This window comes from Cryptomeria japonica, chromosome 8 (genome assembly GCF_030272615.1).
Source record: "Cryptomeria japonica chromosome 8, Sugi_1.0, whole genome shotgun sequence".
Lineage (NCBI taxonomy): Eukaryota > Viridiplantae > Streptophyta > Pinopsida > Cupressales > Cupressaceae > Cryptomeria > Cryptomeria japonica.
In genome coordinates this window covers 229737464-229755685 of record NC_081412.1, presented here as the reverse complement: position 1 = coordinate 229755685, position 18222 = coordinate 229737464, and the positions used below count along the sequence as shown (strand labels likewise).

At 36.8% G+C, this 18222-nt stretch overlaps 1 protein-coding gene across 1 annotated transcript; it reads right to left on the bottom strand.

Annotated features, from left to right (window-relative positions):
* Positions 1–8790: 8790 nt before the first annotated feature.
* Positions 8791–12040, bottom strand: LOC131043888 (LRR receptor-like serine/threonine-protein kinase FLS2). Its single transcript, XM_057977116.2, has 2 exons — positions 11287–12040; positions 8791–11147 (listed from the first exon to the last, which is right to left on the bottom strand). The coding sequence occupies exons 1-2, from the start codon at positions 12038–12040 to the stop codon at positions 8791–8793; spliced, it is 3111 nt and encodes a 1036-aa protein (XP_057833099.2).
* Positions 12041–18222: the final 6182 nt, after the last annotated feature.

The window sequence follows — 18222 nt, the reverse complement described above, 5'->3', positions numbered from 1 at the left end:
GCAGCTAATATGGCATCACCTAATTGGTTACTTTTTACAATATTAGTACATTTCTTAACAACTATTGGTACATTTCCTAACAACAGTTGGTACATTTCCTAACAAAAATTGATATTTTTTGTTTCAAACAATAGGTTTTATTTGTTCAATTTTTGGAATAAAAGGTATCAACAACCCTCACAACAATTAGTACATGCTCAACTATTAGGTCCTTTCCCCTAGATGGTTATGTTACAATTTCCTGCTCGAATAAAAAGAGAAAAAAGAGTACATCGAATATGAGATTTTTTCAATTGTCATTTTGTAGTGTAGTAAGAGCAGAGAAACAGGACTAGCCCGAAATCGCCCAAACTCGGTGAGTCCGGGTCCGAGTCAGGCCAAATGAGTCCCAGGGGCTCGGACTCGGACTCGGCCGAGTCTGGAGAGTAAACTCACCAGACTCGCCGAGTTGGCGATTTTGGCCCGGTCTCGGACTCGGTCGAGTCTGGAGAGTAAACTCACCAGACTCGCCGAGTTGGCGATTTTGGCCCAAAATCTCCAAACTCGGCGAGTCCTGAGCCCTGGACTCGGCCGACATTTGCATACTTTAAAACACAAAAAAAAATTAGTTTGCAAAGTTTTTTTAAATCTGTTTTTTTATCTTAATTGTCTTCTAGCCCTAAAAGTGACTTTCATTTCATTCACTTGCAAAAAAAGGAAGAGTAAAGTGAGTTGGGAAGAAAAACAAGGGTGCATAGAAGAAAAACCAGCAAGGAGGAAGCTCAAGTTTTCTTCAATTTGTCACATTGGAACTGCATTGTGTTTCGATTTGGTGCATCAAGAGTTGGAGAGGAAGAGTTTGCAACTCATTTCAAGCTTGTTGTAAGAGGTAAGATTGTTTTTTTTAACATTATTTTGTTTCTTATATGCAAAAATTCCATTTTCTATTCATTTATTTTGAAAGTTTTACATTTTCTTGTATGCAAGATCTTTTGTATGTTTGTAATTTGTATGTAGCATGTAGTATGTAGTTGTACTATGAAGGGTTTGTAATTTTTTTTTTTTTCAAATTGTAGGGTTTGACAAACCCTACAATTTAAAAAAAATAAATTTACAAACCCTACTTTAGTTTTTTTGAATGTATGCATTAATTTTATTTTGTATTTGTAATGTTTTATTGCAACAAACTTCACTTTATTATTTGCCTCAACTTCAACTTTCACAGAACTATCCTAAAATGTCTACTTTAGCTTCTAGACCCCCCATGAGAAAGGACCCTGCTTGGAAATATCATGAGGATTTTCTAGGGCAAGGAAAGGGGCAAACAAAATGTATGTTTTGCAAAACAATATTCCATGGAGGTATATATAGGCTGAAATACCATATTGCTGGTGTGCGTGGACATGATGCCGAACCATGCCTAAAAGCAGTCTCTAAGGCCATACGTGATTGTTATGTAATGGTTGAGGAGATTGAAAGAAAAAGGAAACAAAAGGAGGATCGAGCAGCCATTGGGAGAGAGACAGTTTTAGGAAGAGGGACATAGTTAGGTTGTGTTGGAGGCCCTTCTTCCTTACCTCCATATCGTCCCACTCAGTTTTCTACTGCTGGTGCTTCCGTTTCTGCTTCTGCTTCTATAAGTGGCAGTGCCACCACCACTTCTCATGCTCCTACCACTAGTAGTCGTAGTGGGAATGTTACCATTGGACCTAGGATTCGTAAATCTAGGTTGGATTCCTTCTTTGTGCCTCGCACTACTCCTGGGTCCCAACCGTCGCTTGAGGGCATGGGTTGGAACAAGGAGGTCCATGATGCTGCTAAAATGGCAATTGGCAGGTTTTGGAGCTACAACTGTATTCCATTCTTTGTAGCCAGGTGAATGTTTTACTAACTTTTATGTTTGATAACTTTGATTGTTTTAATTTTTATACTTAACTTATCTCATTGAGTTTCTTTGCAATAGGTCTCTTTATTGGCAACAAATGGTTGATGCCATTACCATATGCAGGGTGGGGTTCAAAGCCCCTAGTGAGAGTGATTTGAGGGGACCCATTTTGTCTCAAATGGTGGATGATGTGAAAAAGGATTTAGATGAACAACGCCACATATGGAGCACTAAAGGTTGCACCATCATGACTGATGGTTGGACGGATAGGAGAAATAGAACTCTCCTTAATTTTCTTGTTTCTTCCGCAGATGATTGATTAATTTTAGTTTCATATAGTCTTTAATTTTTTATTTTTTATCTAATGGTTTATTGAATGATCATTGACCTAGCTTTATTTTTTTATTTCAGGGGGCACCGTTTTCATCAAGTCCATTGATGCCTCTGCCCATTGCAAGAATGCCACCTACCTATGAGAGCAGATAGAGGAGGTGATTGAAGATGTGGGTGAGGAGAACGTGGTACAGGTGGTGACCGACAATGCAGCAAATTATGTTGCTGTGGGTAAACATTTGATTACAAACTAATTTTGTTTGCAAATTAATTACTATCTTGTAGTTTGTACCTCCATTAATTACAATTTACAATGCAACAAATTATGTCGCTGTAGGTAGACTATTGATGGAGAGACACCCATCTATAGTTTGGACTCCATGTGCTGCTCATTGCATTGACCTCATGTTGGAGGATATTGGAAAAATCCCATGGGTCAAGAGATGTGTAGAAAGGGCAAGAAATGTCTGCAAATTTGTATATAATCATTCATGGGTGTTGGCTCTTATGAGACAATACACAGAGCAGAAGGAGTTGCATCGTCCAGGAATCACAAGATTTGCCACAAACTTCCTCACATTGCAGTCCATGCTTAGGTCTAAGCTTGCCTTGAGATGTATGATTGTTGGTGAGGAGTGGTCTTCCTCATCCTAAGCTACCACCCCTGCAGGGATAGAGATGGCAGACTACATTTTTGATGAGCAAGGCTTTTGGGTCCCTTGTGATGAGATAGTGAAGGTAATTTTTTTATAAATTCTACAATTTAGCTTCATGTTTTATAAGTTATTATATGTATTCTTTTATTTGCTCATTTTTCTAAATTACACAATATTTTCAATTTTGCAGTTTGTTAAGCCCTTGGTGGTTTTGTTGCGAGTTGCGGATGGAGATAAGCCCGCAATGGGCTATATATATGAGGGCATGGATAGGGCGAAGGAGGCCATCAAATTCGTCTATGGAGCAGATGAGAGCAAGTATGGTCCCATTTGGGAGATCATTGATAGGAGATGGCATCATCAGCTACATAGGCCCATCCATGCGGCAGCCTATTATCTGAATCCGACATTCCATTTTATCCCTTCTTTCAAGGCTGATGCGGAGGTCCTTAATGGGCTATATGCAATCATGGAGAAGATGGGACCTGCTGGTACTTCTCAGATAGACCTTTTTCGAGAGCTACAGATGTTCTCAGATGCACAAGGGGAGACCTTCTCTCGTCCTGTTGCCAAAAACCGTAGGACAACTATGATGCTAGGTAAAAATAAATTGTTAGGCTTAATTTTAGTTTTATTCAATACTATATTGTAACTTGTTAAATGAGTTCATGAGTGAGACTGATTTTATTTATTTTTCTCATTTCAAACTCAGATCATTGGTGGAACTTTTTTGGCCCAGAGACACCAAATGTTCAGAAGTTGGCCATTCGTATCTTGAGCCAACCATGCAGCGCATCAGGTTGTGAGCGCAATTGGAGTATGTTTGAGCACATACACTCCAAGAGGCGCAATAGATTATTTGTGGAGAAGATGAATGATCTCGTCTTTGTTCACTACAACCTCCACCTGAGAATGAGAAAGAATGCAACATTTGACATGTCTCCTATCATTCTAGATGAGGTTGATCTTGAAGTAGAGTGGGCCAATGATTATCAGACAGCTCCTGGGACTCCTACAGCTGTATTTAGTGATGATGACATTGATTGGATCGACCAGGTAGATATAGAGGCTGAGGCTGTAGCCATTGAAGAGGAGGAGCAGAGAACACGAGCAGAGACAGGAAATACAGAGACTCGGAGTGACACAACTCTTCCTGATGTTGGTGAGCATGACATGGCCGTTCTTGATGTTGGTGAGCATGGCATGGTGTCACGGGGAGCAACTATGGCTGCTGAATCATCCAGGACCTACTTTAAACGCCTTCGCAGGGGGACAGGGCGAGAGGGTGCACGACCATCTCAGCGATAGGCTTGTACACTTGTAGTTGTATTTAGTTTTACTATTTACCTTTGGTATTTGTATGAAACATTTGATGATGATCATATGATGACATGGATTTTTTATTCCATGAGTTTTGTAATATTGTATACATTTGACAATATTTATATATCTATGTTTCTTATTTTCTTCAGCTACAATTTGCGTTTATGCTTATGTGATTGATGTATACTTGTGTATGTAATCAAATGAGCCGAGTTTAATGATGTTTTTGTGTCTTTAAGGTGTATTCAATAAAGGGTGTCTGAAACAAGTTTTAAATCTTTAAAAATCTCTAAATTTCTTGAGTTTTTCACTTTCCCAAGTCCAGCCGAGTTTGGAGCCGAGTCTGACGCCGAGTCCCGAGTCTGAGTTCGAGTCGGCCTTGCCGAGTCCGAGCCGAGTCCGAGTCCCATTTCTTTGAGTAAGAGAGATAAAACTACTTGAATAGAATAGATAAGAACCCAAATCCAACATTTCCAACGAAACATGGAACACCATTCGTATGCTTACCCAGACACAAAAAATCTCAACTGCTACAATATGACTTTTTACGCCGAAGGCGTTCCCTATCTGAAGTAGATCAGCTTACTTCTACCATCAACGGCTCAAACGTGTCTAAACAGGCTGCAAGACCATGAAACCCATCCGAACCGTGGATTTTCACTATTTTTCATTGGTTGAAACGAAGACACTCGAAGCTGGTTTGACCGCTTAAGTGGCAGCTGTGGGCCCCATTCCTGTCGTCAGCATTCGTTCCTATTGCCAGCGCCAACGTTTGTTCCCGTTCGAACAGTAGTCGCCGTTAAGTTTGAATTTAGTCTATTCCCGCACGACGTCAAGTGGATGCCTGTGATGGCTTAAAATTATACTGTTGCTTCACATTTTGAACCTAAAACTGTTTTGTAAGAAGCGACAATGAGAGCTTCAAAACCGGTTATGGGTAATCCATCGAACTCTGGAAGAGTGGGGATTATCATCAGATATTATAATTGGAAATGCTCAGGTAGACATCTGTGCAAAATGTGGAAGCATAGACAAGGCATGTGAACTGTTTGAGCGATGCCTCAAGGAAATGTTGTTTCGTGGAATGCTTTGATGCAGAAAATGAGTTTGTCCAAAATGATATAGAAACATACAACCAAATGCGATTGGAAGGAATAAATCTAAACTCTGCAAACTTTTCCAGCATCCTCCCAGCCTGTGCAGAAATGAGAGGTTTGGAACAGGGCATGGACATCCAAGGATAAATGATAGAGGGATTTAGTCAGATGTAGCTGCAATTGATCTGCTAGATGTGTATGCAGAAAGTGTACGCATAGACAAGGCACACGAACTGCTTGACAAAATGCCTCCAAAAATTGTTTGACCGAATGCCAGGATTGTAGGATATGCAAGATGTGGAATCATCGACAAGGCAGGTGAACTGTTTGGCAGAATGCCTCAAAGAAATATTGTATCGTGGAACGTCCTGAGTACAGGATATTAACAAAATAGATTTATTGAAAAAGCTTTAGAGACTTTGCAATTGGCAATTGGCAGGTTTAAAGCTGTACTTTACAACCTTCCCACTCTATCCCAAAAGGATGGGGAATTTCCTCAGAGGTGTTTGCAACTACTCTACTATACATTTATGCACAATGTAGCTACATATTTCTTAGTAGTGCTGATATCATAAATAATTGTAGTTGCAGTGTAGCATACAAAACTAGTGAAATAATCATTTTATGGATGTGTACAATATTAAATTTTGATGACATATCTATAAGTTAAAGTTTTTAGTTTAAACTTGGATAGTGTTTATTCATACCCATATAAACACTACCATTCCTCCTTGTCATTCTATGACAACTCTACATTTATAGAATGATTTTCTCTTCTACTACCATTGTGTTCTTTCTTACCTCTCACTCTTTTTATACACCATTCATTCTATCCAGGCTTCTTATACTACTACTACCCACACTTCTAAACCCTCAATACGCTAGTCAAATAGTTTGATCAACTTAAGAAGAAAATTGTAACTCTAACTAGATAGTGTGTTTAATCCTTCACTTTGCACATCTTTTACATTTGAGGTTGTTACACAACCCTTGCCCATTGACTTTATTGTAGCTATATTTGAGCTATATTATGGAAAAGTTCGTCAAAATGTTCACCTATAATCTTTTAATAATGCATGTCTAGATGTTACATATGAAGATAAAGTCTTACCTAAAATATTTATATGAACCCTAAGGACCATGCCATTGAATACTTCTAATCCCTAGCTCCTATTTCTATCCATTATTTTGACAATCTAACCGCCACTTACAACACTTATGTGTCAATATGGGCTAAGAAACAACTAACTAATTTAACTAAACATTCTCAAAGGCATAATGAGTCTACTAATGACTATGGAATTAGCTTCCAATATTTATATTGTAGAATTTGTGCTTCCATTTAAAAAAGCTTAAACTTCAACTATTTGAATCTAATGGTTGGAATTATGTATCCTCCCACACTTCAAAATGTCAAAATAATAATGCATTTTCAAAAAAGGGAATGAAAAGAAAAAAAATATAAATCTAGTTCCAATAAAATTTCTATCACATCTAATTTTGTATCGTTCAAACATTAAGGGCCTAGGAAATTACAAAGCTTAGAAAACCATTGAATAATGTTCTTCAAACCATCTTAATAATTTTGTCAACCTTAATTATATCAATCTATTTGATTCCTCCAAAGACCTAAGAGTTCTAATGAATATTTTTTCTACAATTTATATAAAGTTGATGGACACCATACATATATATGTATGGTGTCTTGAGGATGAAATCTTAGATCTCATTAATAGTAATGTGATTCATCTAATATAATCAACAATATAAGGTAATATAGTCTATCTAATTAATCTCTATGGTATAAACTAATATAGTTTGTCTAATTAATCTCAATAGGTGCAAAGCTTGATTTAGTCAACAATATTTTATCTTAATATTTTTGAAAGGAACACCAAAATTTATAAACTTTTTGCTAATTGAATTTTCTCTAATACGGTGAATATGACAATAGATTCATAAAACACAACACAAGACACTCAAACGGAACTCTCTCTCTCTCTCTCTCTCTCACACACACACACACACACACACACACACACACACACACACACACACACACACATCATCATCATCATCATCTCTTTACCTCTCTAGCTCTTTATCTCAATGTTTATTCTTCTATCTCCCCCCGTATCTCTAAATATGTCTCCCTCTCTCCCTCTCACTCTCCCTAGAGGTATCTCCCCTTGATCTCTAGACATGTTTCCCTCTCTCCCTCTCCCTCTTTCTAAAGGTATCTCCCCTTGTATCTCTAGACATGTCTCCCTTTCTCCCTCTCCCTCACCCTAGACCTCTATATTGACATATCTTTAAAAACCTTTCTAGCTCTATCTCTCACTATTTCCTCTTCCATCTCACCCTCTATCTCTATCTCATTACCTATCTCTCTATTACTATATCTCTCCCTCTCTCTATGTTTATCTCTTATATCTCTATCTATCTATCTCTCTTGTCCCTCTCTTGCTCTACATATCCTTCTCCATCTTAAAATGTCCATATTCTCCTATCTATATCCCCTAAATCTATCTCCTTACCCCCCCCCCTCTCTCTCTCTCTCTCTCTCTCTTCCTCTCTATTTCTCTCTCCCTCTCTACCTATTGCAAACATAACATGACTCCAAATTCGTAATGGAGCATGATTATCTTCTCTCTATTTCTCTCTCCCTCTCTACCTATTGCAAACATAACATGACTCCAAATTCGTAATGGAGCATGATTATCTTCTTGATTTAATTATCACTTCCCAATTGATACTTTTGTTGTACAAACAACTTATATTCTAAATTTCTTCAATTGACCTCATGTACTACATAAAAGTATGCAAATAATTGACCTCATGTACTACAAAAATGCACGCAAATAATAGACCAAAAAAAATTCAATTTGACATTCCATACCTATTCGGCATACCCATTGCACACCAAGGTGCAAGTGCTAGTTATATGTTTATACCGGCTGGTTGAGAACTTTAGGAATGCTTTTGTCTTGGAAAGACTTGTGTGAAGGACAGAAAAAGAGGAAATGTGGATAACCAATGTATGAAGGTCACATCATAAACGGAAAACAAAATTTCAGTGATGACTTTTATTGTAGATGCAGGTCAATGACATCTTGTAGATATCTGCACAAATTTATGGAAAGCATCACATCGAAAGTAAGCACGAAGATTTAACGTCCCTCCTCTCAGAACAAAAGATGACATTTCCCTAAAGCCAAATTAATTTTATTGTTATGAGAAGATGACATTTTTCACGAAATATAGAATTAATTTTTTTTTACGTAACCACTAACATTTCATTTCAATGTATATTTCCATAGAATCCTGTTTTTTTGTTCTACAATTATTTAGCCAAACACCCAAACAACAACCAATAAATGTATATTGAAACTACACATTAACAACAAAAACCTATTATAAGCTTCTCCAATACAAATTCCTACTTTAGAACAGACAACCAGACTGCTGAATAGATGAAATCAAAAAACATTTTGAAAATGAAGTGTAGACTGGACAGCTAACTAGTGGATGCGGGTGCGGATGGGTGAAATGAAAAACGAGGCCTGTAATTCAAACTCCAGCTAAAACATTGGGAGTCTGGAACTCTATAAAAGCCTCTTCTTTTGAGGAACCTCATGCAACGCCCTAGTTCTCTCCACCACACAATCAGTGACATTGTTCCTCCAAATCCAATCCCCAACCCCAACCCCAAACCAATCAGAGACACGTGCTCATCTACTCTGCTCCATACTGACTTCTCGCCATTTTGTGAAGGCGAAACCAATGTGACATTTTTTATGCATTTCCTGAAAGGGAATCTATTAGTATTGTCACATAAACACGGAGGGTTCTCCCAATATGATCTCTCATCAAAACCCGAAAACTGCGTTCCTCCAGGTATACGCCCACAAAGAATGTTGAAAGAAACATTGAAATAGGCCAAGAAGGACAAGTTAGACAGCTCCTCGGGTATTTCCCCTCTCAAACTATTCCGAGAGAAGTCCAACTGTTCCAGGCTTAATATCTGTCCCAGAGATGCCGGTATCACACCCTCCAGATGATTTCCAGACAAATTTAATAGCCTTAGGCTACTCAGATTCCCAATACTTTGGGGTATTTCACCAGATAGATTATTGCATGACAGGTCCAATATAATGTTTGCTGCTAGCACATAAGAGATTGTATACTCTATTCCTTTCACTATTAAGGGTACTTCTTCATAAAGCGTGTTACCTGTCAGCTGAGAAGATTTTGAAATTTGAAATCCCTTGAGGCCATGCAGAAGAGAGGGAATTCTTCCGCTGAATTGATTATTGGATAAATCTAACACCTGCAAACTAGTGAGGTTTGTTATCCACAGGGGTACTCTACCTTCAAGATTATTGGAGCCCAGACTTAAGACTCTCAACTCTTGACAATTTGCAAGGAGACCTGAGGGAAACTTACCTGTGAATTGATTCCTGCTTAAATCCACAAGCTTAAGTTTCGTACAATTGACCAAGGAAGCAGGCAGAGTACCAGAGAAATTATTAGAATGAGCTGAAATAACTTCAGTAGATAAAGGAAAATTTAGATGCAGATCCCCATAGAATGAGTTGCTGGACAGTTTTAGGGTTTTCAAGGCTGTGAAGTTGATCAATGTTGTTGGAATTCTTCCGGTCAAAAAATTGTCGGCCAATACCAAATCGGTCATATACTTGCAGTTGAATATTGATTCCGGAATTTGACCTGTGAGCTGATTATCAGATACATCCAGCGCCTGAAGTGAAACCAAACTGCCGATACTGTCTGGAATAGACCCAGAAATTTTGTTTTTGTAGATGGCAAACCGACTAAGATTTCTGAGTTGCGCAATACTTCGCGGTATTGGTCCACTTAAATTGTTTGAAAATAAAAACAAAGTCTTCAAAGATTGCAGTTTTCCTATGCCCTTGGGAATTTCTCCTGTCAGATTGTTAGTGTCAAGAAAAAGATATTCAAGCTTGCTCAAATTCGATATTCCTTCAGGTAGCAGACCAGTTAACCTATTTGTACCGAGATTTAAAAAGGTCAACTCTTTCAGCTTCCCAATGGCCTGGGGAATGGTTCCATTGTACTTGTTTCCACCAATATTTAAGTGGGTCAACTGGGTCATATTGAAGAAGGCTTCTGGTAGTGTGCCTTCAAATTGGTTTCCTAATAAAGAAAATTTGGAGAGAGGAAGAATCCCAATACTCAAGGGCAATGGTGCACGGATATTGTTGTGTCCCAAATCAAAACTCTTAAGATTACTACAATTTCCTATTTCTGCAGGGATTTGAGATTTCAACCTGTTATACTGCAGCCAGAGATACTGCAACTTCTTCAACCTCCCCAGTTCAGCGGGAATGCCTCCTGTCAAATTGTTTGAAAGTAGAATTAATTTTTGCAAACATTGCAGCTCTCCGGCGCCCTTGGGAATTTCTCCAGTCAGATTGTTAGTGTCCAGGAAAAGAACTTCAAGCTTGCTCAAATTTGTTATGCTTTCAGGCAGCAGACCTGTTAACCTATTTGTACCGAGATTTAAAGAGGTCAATTCTGTCAGCTTTCCAATGGCTTGGGGAATGGTTCCACTGAATTCGTTCATGCCAAAATTTAAGGAGGTCAATTTGGTTATATTGAAGACAGCTTCTGGCAGTGTGCCTTCAAACTGGTTTCCTAATAAAGAAAAGTGGGAGAGAGGAAGCATCCCAATACTCAAGGGCAATGGTCCACGGATATTGTTCTTTTCAACATCAAGCAATTCAAGAGCGCTGCAGTTACCTATTTCTGCTGGTATTTGAGACTCCAACCTGTTCGACTGCAGGTCAAGGGATACCAATCTCTTCAACCTCCCCAGTTCAGACGGAATGCCAGCTGTCAAAACAATATGAGAAAAATTACAAATAGTTTACTTAGAGCGATTACAATGAGAAGCGATGGTACTGGTTAGCAAGTTGTCTTCAAATTAACAATACAACACCTTATATCAACTCCAAAGCATAAGCAATCGAACCTGTGAGATTGTTGTGTCCAAGTTCCAAATCAAGGAGTGATGTACAGTTCCCCAGAGAATCCGGAATTCTTCCAACCAGTCCATTGTAAGACAAGCGGAGATGGTGTAAGTTGCCCAAGCCACCAAATTCTTGAGATATGCTCCCAGTCAAGTAATTTTGTGAAAGTCTGATCGATTGAAGGTGCGTGCAATTAGCAAGAGATGGAGGGATGGAACCTATCAGTTGATTTGTATTGAGGTCGAGTACTCTCAATGCTTTGAGTTGCCCAAATTGAGGTGGAATCCTTCCAGTGAAATAATTAGCAGAGAGATTCAATGTGCGCAGTAAGGAGAGGGCTACTATTGAGGGAGAAATTGTACCTTCCAACTCCAATAGAGGAAGAATGATGGCCACTACTCTATGGGTATTCTTTCTGCACCAAACACCATTCCACGAGCATATCTTTCCTGAATTGATAGAAGTCCAACTGGAAAGTGAGTCCATGGGGTCGGCTGTAATGCTACTTCGGAAGGAGAGAAGGGCTTCAACGTCCCTCTTCTCAGAAACATCTTCATCGCCTTGGTCGAATAGCGTGTGGTGTTTCTCGAAAGAAAATGTTCCATTCATGGTAGGGCGATGGAAACCCAGGGTATGAGGAGAATGTGAGGTTTCCTCAATGGGTACTGCGATGGCAATGATTAAGGTGAATGCTACAGCCAACCCTAAGCTCAGCATTTCAATCAGCACGCATCGATTCGTGTGCTTGGCCCCCATTTCTAAGCAAATCATCCAGTTTGTCCAACACTATGAAAGTACAGGTTCACGGCCACTTTAATTTGTTGGGCATCTGATTGCTTGCCTCTTGTGGTTCAACTGGTTCCACAACTTTGTCCAAACACCTAGGTTCTTAATATGACAAATATGAACATATTTATTGTATTTTCAATTTTTAATTTTTTTTAATGTTAACATTCTGTATTACTCACCTAATTTTAGTTTACCATACTGCAAGAAAAATGGAAAAGTCCACTTTTGACCTATCTTTTCCCCTATTTCATTGTCTTTATATTAAAAAAACATGTTCTCGTTATCTAATTTTACTTCATATTTTATGTAATATCCATTTCACTATCTAAATCAAAACTTATTGATTCAAGATGATTAGCTTGTATCAATATGTCTATTCACTTGTGGAAATGATCTAGTTCAAACTACATGTTTGAATTCTTATAAACATTGTTTTCTAATATCTACTATGATCTTAAGCTTAGTAATATTTAATAATTCTTTTTAAGACTATCTAGTAGTTCATCCCTTAGAAAAGGATGATTTTATAGTTATACAAAGAACTAAAGTTATGATGGTGTCCATGATCTGCTTAGTTCTTATATATACATGATATTTGAATTTTGATTATGGATTCTTTGATTTATGAAGATGATATGAGATTGCAATTGAATGTTTTTAAAAACTAAGACATGGTAAAAATCCCTATAAAGGTTTGATTACTTAGCTCAACTGATAGTGAAACAGGTGAGAGTTGAGTAATTTTAAATTTTGACAATAGGAATTTAGAGCCTCTTATAAGCTCAATCTCAAATCCTAATGTCTATATGAATAGAGAAGCAACAATAAATATATAATGCCTGAGAGTACCTACAATAATCAATAAGATATGAATATCAAGTAGAAGTATGTGAAAATGGATATATGAAAATTAGGAGAATAAACCCATCTTCTATCAAATTGTACTATTTATCATATTATTACTATAAAAGATACTCTCTCAAAATAACTACTAAATAAAAAAAAATATAAATATTTTACCATTACAAATATATAATACTAAAAGTCATATATATAAAATTCTAAATTTTTAAGACATTAATAAACACAAAATTAAGATATCAATTTTATAAATTTATGTAACCTTCTAGTACAGCATCTTTTTAAATCCCCATTCACACAATTCGATGGTTACAGTACAATTTTCTGCTGGAATAAGACGACAAAAAGCACTACCTCGAATATGAGAGTTTTTTTAAATTGTCATTTGGTATTGTAGTAAAAGAGATAAAACTGCTTGAATGTTAGGAATGCTGTCATCTTCGAAAGACTTTTGTACCCAGTGTAAGAGGGTCACATTATACAGTGATAGCTTTTATTGTAGATGCAGGCCACATGAATCTTGTAGAAATCAGCACACATTATGGAGAGCATCACATCAAAAGTATGCACAAAAATTCAATTATTTTATTTGTCGAAGATCTTATTTTGTATGTGTGTATCTTCAAGTCATCAAATCTAATATGACATTTTTAACAAGGTTCATAAAAATGATATACTGAAAAGATATGATTACAAATAAATTTATTTATTTGTCATTAGATATATTGGTATTATTTATTTATATAATTAGTGATTGTAATTTAAGGTATAGTTAATATATCAATATAGAATTATAAGTTATGATTTTATTAATTAGTTAAAAAAATTAGAATAAGAATTTATTTGTCTTTTAAATTTATAAAGGCTTTAAATAATTGAATGGAATAAAATCATTAATGGTTATGAATCTTATCAGTTGTATTTCTATTAGTTTGATGTATAGGATAGAAATTCTCTCTCTTGAGAAGCATGATATAATAAGAAGTGTATAAGTCAAAGGTGTAGAAATATATTTTCTTTGACCATTGCTTGATTGGGTGTCAATGATTTGCACCTATAGCTAGGAACTTCTAACAAAAGATTTGAGTGGAACTATGGAGCCTCTAGACATATTAGAAGGGTCACTACCTTCTAATGATAGTATGGTTTGCACTAAGAACCCAATCTCCTTTGTGAACGTATTGTAGCATGGTTATATGAATGCATTGTTGCATATATTAATAGGTTCATATCATGTCCCTAAGAAAATATTGGAATCAATGTTAGGGTATAATTTGAACCATTAGTGTAGGAACCATATTCATGAGAATGGGGAGGTATTTTTAAATATATGTGACTTCATAGATTTTTGGTCACTTCAATATTACTCCTCTATCTATTCTAAGAATTCCACCCATAGGACTTTTATTATAACTATTATATTCAGTATGTATGTTAACATGAGTAACTCTAAAGTCAAATTTTATCTATCTTTCATTTCCAGTAGGTAGAATGCCATGATACACGCATTTTATGTCTCACTTTTAAATTTATTCAATGATAATGAGAAATTGATGGGAGATGGCAAGTTAGGCTTAGGGTAGAGACTATTTGCAACAGGTAATTTGTTTTTTATTAGGATAAATAGGTTTTGAGGGGACCCAAAACCCCATACAATAGGTTTTAAAGGGACCCAAAACCCTCGGATTTAACCAGGATCTGGAAGCCAAAATAGGTAGCTGCTAAAAATACAACAAAGACAACTAGCAACCACAAATCAACTTAACAACAAAGAAGTAACAATGAAACTAGGCTGAAAGAGGAACTGCAAGGGTTTTAACAAGGCTCCCTTAACCTCCAATAGAAAAAAAAGATGAAACTAGGCACCCATATCCTGATTAGTGGGTTTTACAAGGCTCCCACAACCTGAGCAATAAGGGTTTTCCCCAGCTCACATCACCTGAAATAACTTCTCCAAACCACCACAAAAGTGTGGTCCTAACCAAAAACAAGAACTGGCCAAATCGGGACCAAGAAAACTTTCAACATCCAGTCCATCCTCAGTAGAAACAAAAGACATGGGGTTTTACCAAGCTCCCCCAACCTTGATGGGTTTTGACAAGTTCCCACAACCAGTAATCGAGCTCCTAGAACTAGCAATAGGGATTTTCCAAGCTTCCATAATCTTGAACGATGGTTTTCCAAGGTTCCCACAACCTGATAGTTGATTTGCCAAAAACCACCTACAGCTTCTGTAACTAGACACAACACTCGTCTTCACCTCTATAGAAGAAAATCCAACCCCGGAACAAACCATCTCCACCTCAATAGAAGAAGGAGCCACCTCAATCGACCGAACCAAGGAAACCCAAAGGGGCTGAGACTGAAATAGAAGAGAGAGAGGCATAGGAGTCAAGAAATAGGTACAACAAAAACTAGACTCCTTCAACAACAATAGCTAGGGTTTTAAAATGGATCCCTTAACCTTCCTCTGGAACAAGAAAACATGGGTATACATAAAAAATCTAGATTTAGAAAAAACCACCCCAAGGTGATTAATATGATCCCCAAACCACTAGGGCTAGGTTTTAGAATGGCTCCTAGAAAAATAAAAGACATGGTAGTTCCAATCACTAGAGAACAAAAGACAACTAGATACCCCTAAACCAAAGGGAAAAAAACATGCTATCCAGCAAAAGATACTTTGTTAATTATTACTTCTTAAATACTATTCAATTTTTTATCATTACATTTAAAAGAAATAATGAGAACTACATGCATTTTTATTACTATTCCACCTAAGGGGACATGCTTGACTTGGATTTATTGTAATTTTCTTTTTGTAATGCCTGCGAAAATACCCTAGAGAAATACACTAACATGCAAATAGAGATAATTTTTATTTAAAAACATATACTAATGCAACTAACACAAATAAAAACTCATGGGCAATGAACATTCATTAACCAAATAATATCTTATGCCATCATGAACATATTTATACAAGAATGCTACGAAAGTGGAAATAAACACAACACATCTAAGCATTCCCTAGGGTATCTCAACGCCATTACTAAATAAACCATAAATAATATAGTACAACATCATAAACATGATAACACATTTCTAGCATGCTCCTATGCACTACTAATTCTAATATTATCTATTATTTCCATGCATACATACTCATTCACCATCCTACAACATGAATATTAACCATCCCCTTTAAGTTCATTTTAAAACACCAATACCTAATATTCCTAATCCAGAATCATCTATTCATTTCTAACATCATAATCTAATTCCAACATAGCTTATCACATGATACCAAATACATAACCTTAATTTCATAACCATTACTTCATTAATAAATCAATGTCAAGTGATACATCACTAAGTTCTCCTAATATACAATCTACCATTTACATGAATACAATATCCTTTTTATAATAAGGAACATAGCTCTCATTACATTAAAATTACATCATGAATCCAATATATACAAATTCCATACAATCATATACATCAGTCTGCTACAAACATCCATCCATAGCTGATGAGATAAAAAATCCACATCCATGCAAGAGAATCCAATGAAGAACATCCCAATGGAAGAAGGCATCTAACCACCCGACCATGTGGAACCATAAGGAACCACCCCCCATGCTAGGAGATGACTCTAGATCAAGGCTGACTCCTAACTACCAATGGAAGAGAAACACAAACAAACACAAGAAACAGGAATGCAAACTCATAAAATCCAATAAGAAACTCCAACACAAACCTCTAGAGGTGACACATCAACAAGGCTCAATGCACTAGGACCTACATGTAGGGAGAAGAGTGTCAACACATGCGACAAATGGGAACCTGGGTACATGTCCTGACCATTTTAGATGCACATGTGGAGCCATCTCAACCTTAATGGGGAAAGGCATATTAGCTTACTTGGGTTGCCAAGGCCTTCCCAATCCTATCCCAGATCAACACCACTGGGCAAGGCATAGGGGCCGCCGACCATTTCTCATCTTATTAAAATGAACTATGCTACCCAAACCCAAGAATTATTATATTAATTTATCACTTGATTACAATGTCAAACTCCCAATGAGATTTCCCAACGATCTAGACCTCGGATGACCTGGCAGTCTACCCCCTTGCAATCCTGATCACTCACTTGGAAGCCCACTCTCCCCTAGCATGCACCTAGACCTAAGGGTTACAACAAATAAATCCATAACATAAAATATCTCAACATGACCATGGGCTCATAATATTACAAGACTTGGATGTCCAAGGTGTCAAATCAATTCATCGACACCATATGCAACATGGCAACCTCTTAGGCAAGCAATAAATCCAACATAAAGGAATATAACCAAGGAGTCCGGCTACAAGATAATCACATACATGAATTGAATAATCAAATTAACCAATAGAAAATCACTGAAATGGACTTGGAACATCTCAAGTATACAAAAAAGCCTCTGGTATAGAAACAAATCTAGAAATTACATCACTAATAAGAAAATTGAAGAAAAAATAGAGTAGAACTTTTATAAAATCTTTTGGTGCATTTGCGACAGGAAGTTCACCAAGCTCCTGTCACACATACAACAGACTCAAAAAATTGCACGGAATAGCTAGACTTGCGAATCCAGATTAAAAATCACATAAATTATTCCAAGTCTCAAAATTAGACATAAAAGGAATGCCCAGACATAAGGAAGGTAAAGAAATAAACATAATAGAAAAACATTAACTATATTGAAAGATATCATCAACCAAAGCCTCACGGCTCCCGACTCAAAACTCATAGAGAACGATTCTTAGAAAGCCTTACATGGCTCGACAACATTCCAAGAGGGAACACAATTTGAAATAGATAATAAAACTATTGAACCAAGATGAAATAAATATAAAAGACTTCCTACCTGGAAGTCCTTTGAGACATAGCTCTCCCGACAAAGATCGACTGGAGTAAGTCTTAGAGAACCCAAGGAACAATCTGAATCCATAATCCAAAGCAAAGGGGATCTCAATAAAAATTGAGAAAACCAAATCTCCAATATAAACAATTCACCACACATAGGGAACCAACAATCACAAAACCAAAATCCTCAGCCGACCATTCACAAATACGCACAGAAATGTGCAAATAATATTTTTCCAAAACTATAGCCAAAACTATATAACATAAAATCCATGAAATTTCATAAACATTAAAACTATAAAATTTAACTATATTTCCCAAACTACCATCAAACAATCTTTTCTTTGCAGACACAGAGTAAACAAGAATTGAAAAT

Bases quoted from the DNA above. Each gene is read 5' to 3' on its own strand.
- LOC131043888 (XM_057977116.2), bottom strand. From the start codon at position 12,040: ATGGGGGCCAAGCACACGAATCGATGCGTGCTGATTGAAATGCTGAGC. The intron at 11,148-11,286 runs GTTCGATTGCTT...TTGTTTTGACAG, and splicing joins TGGACACAACAATCTCACAG to CTGGCATTCCGTCTGAACTG.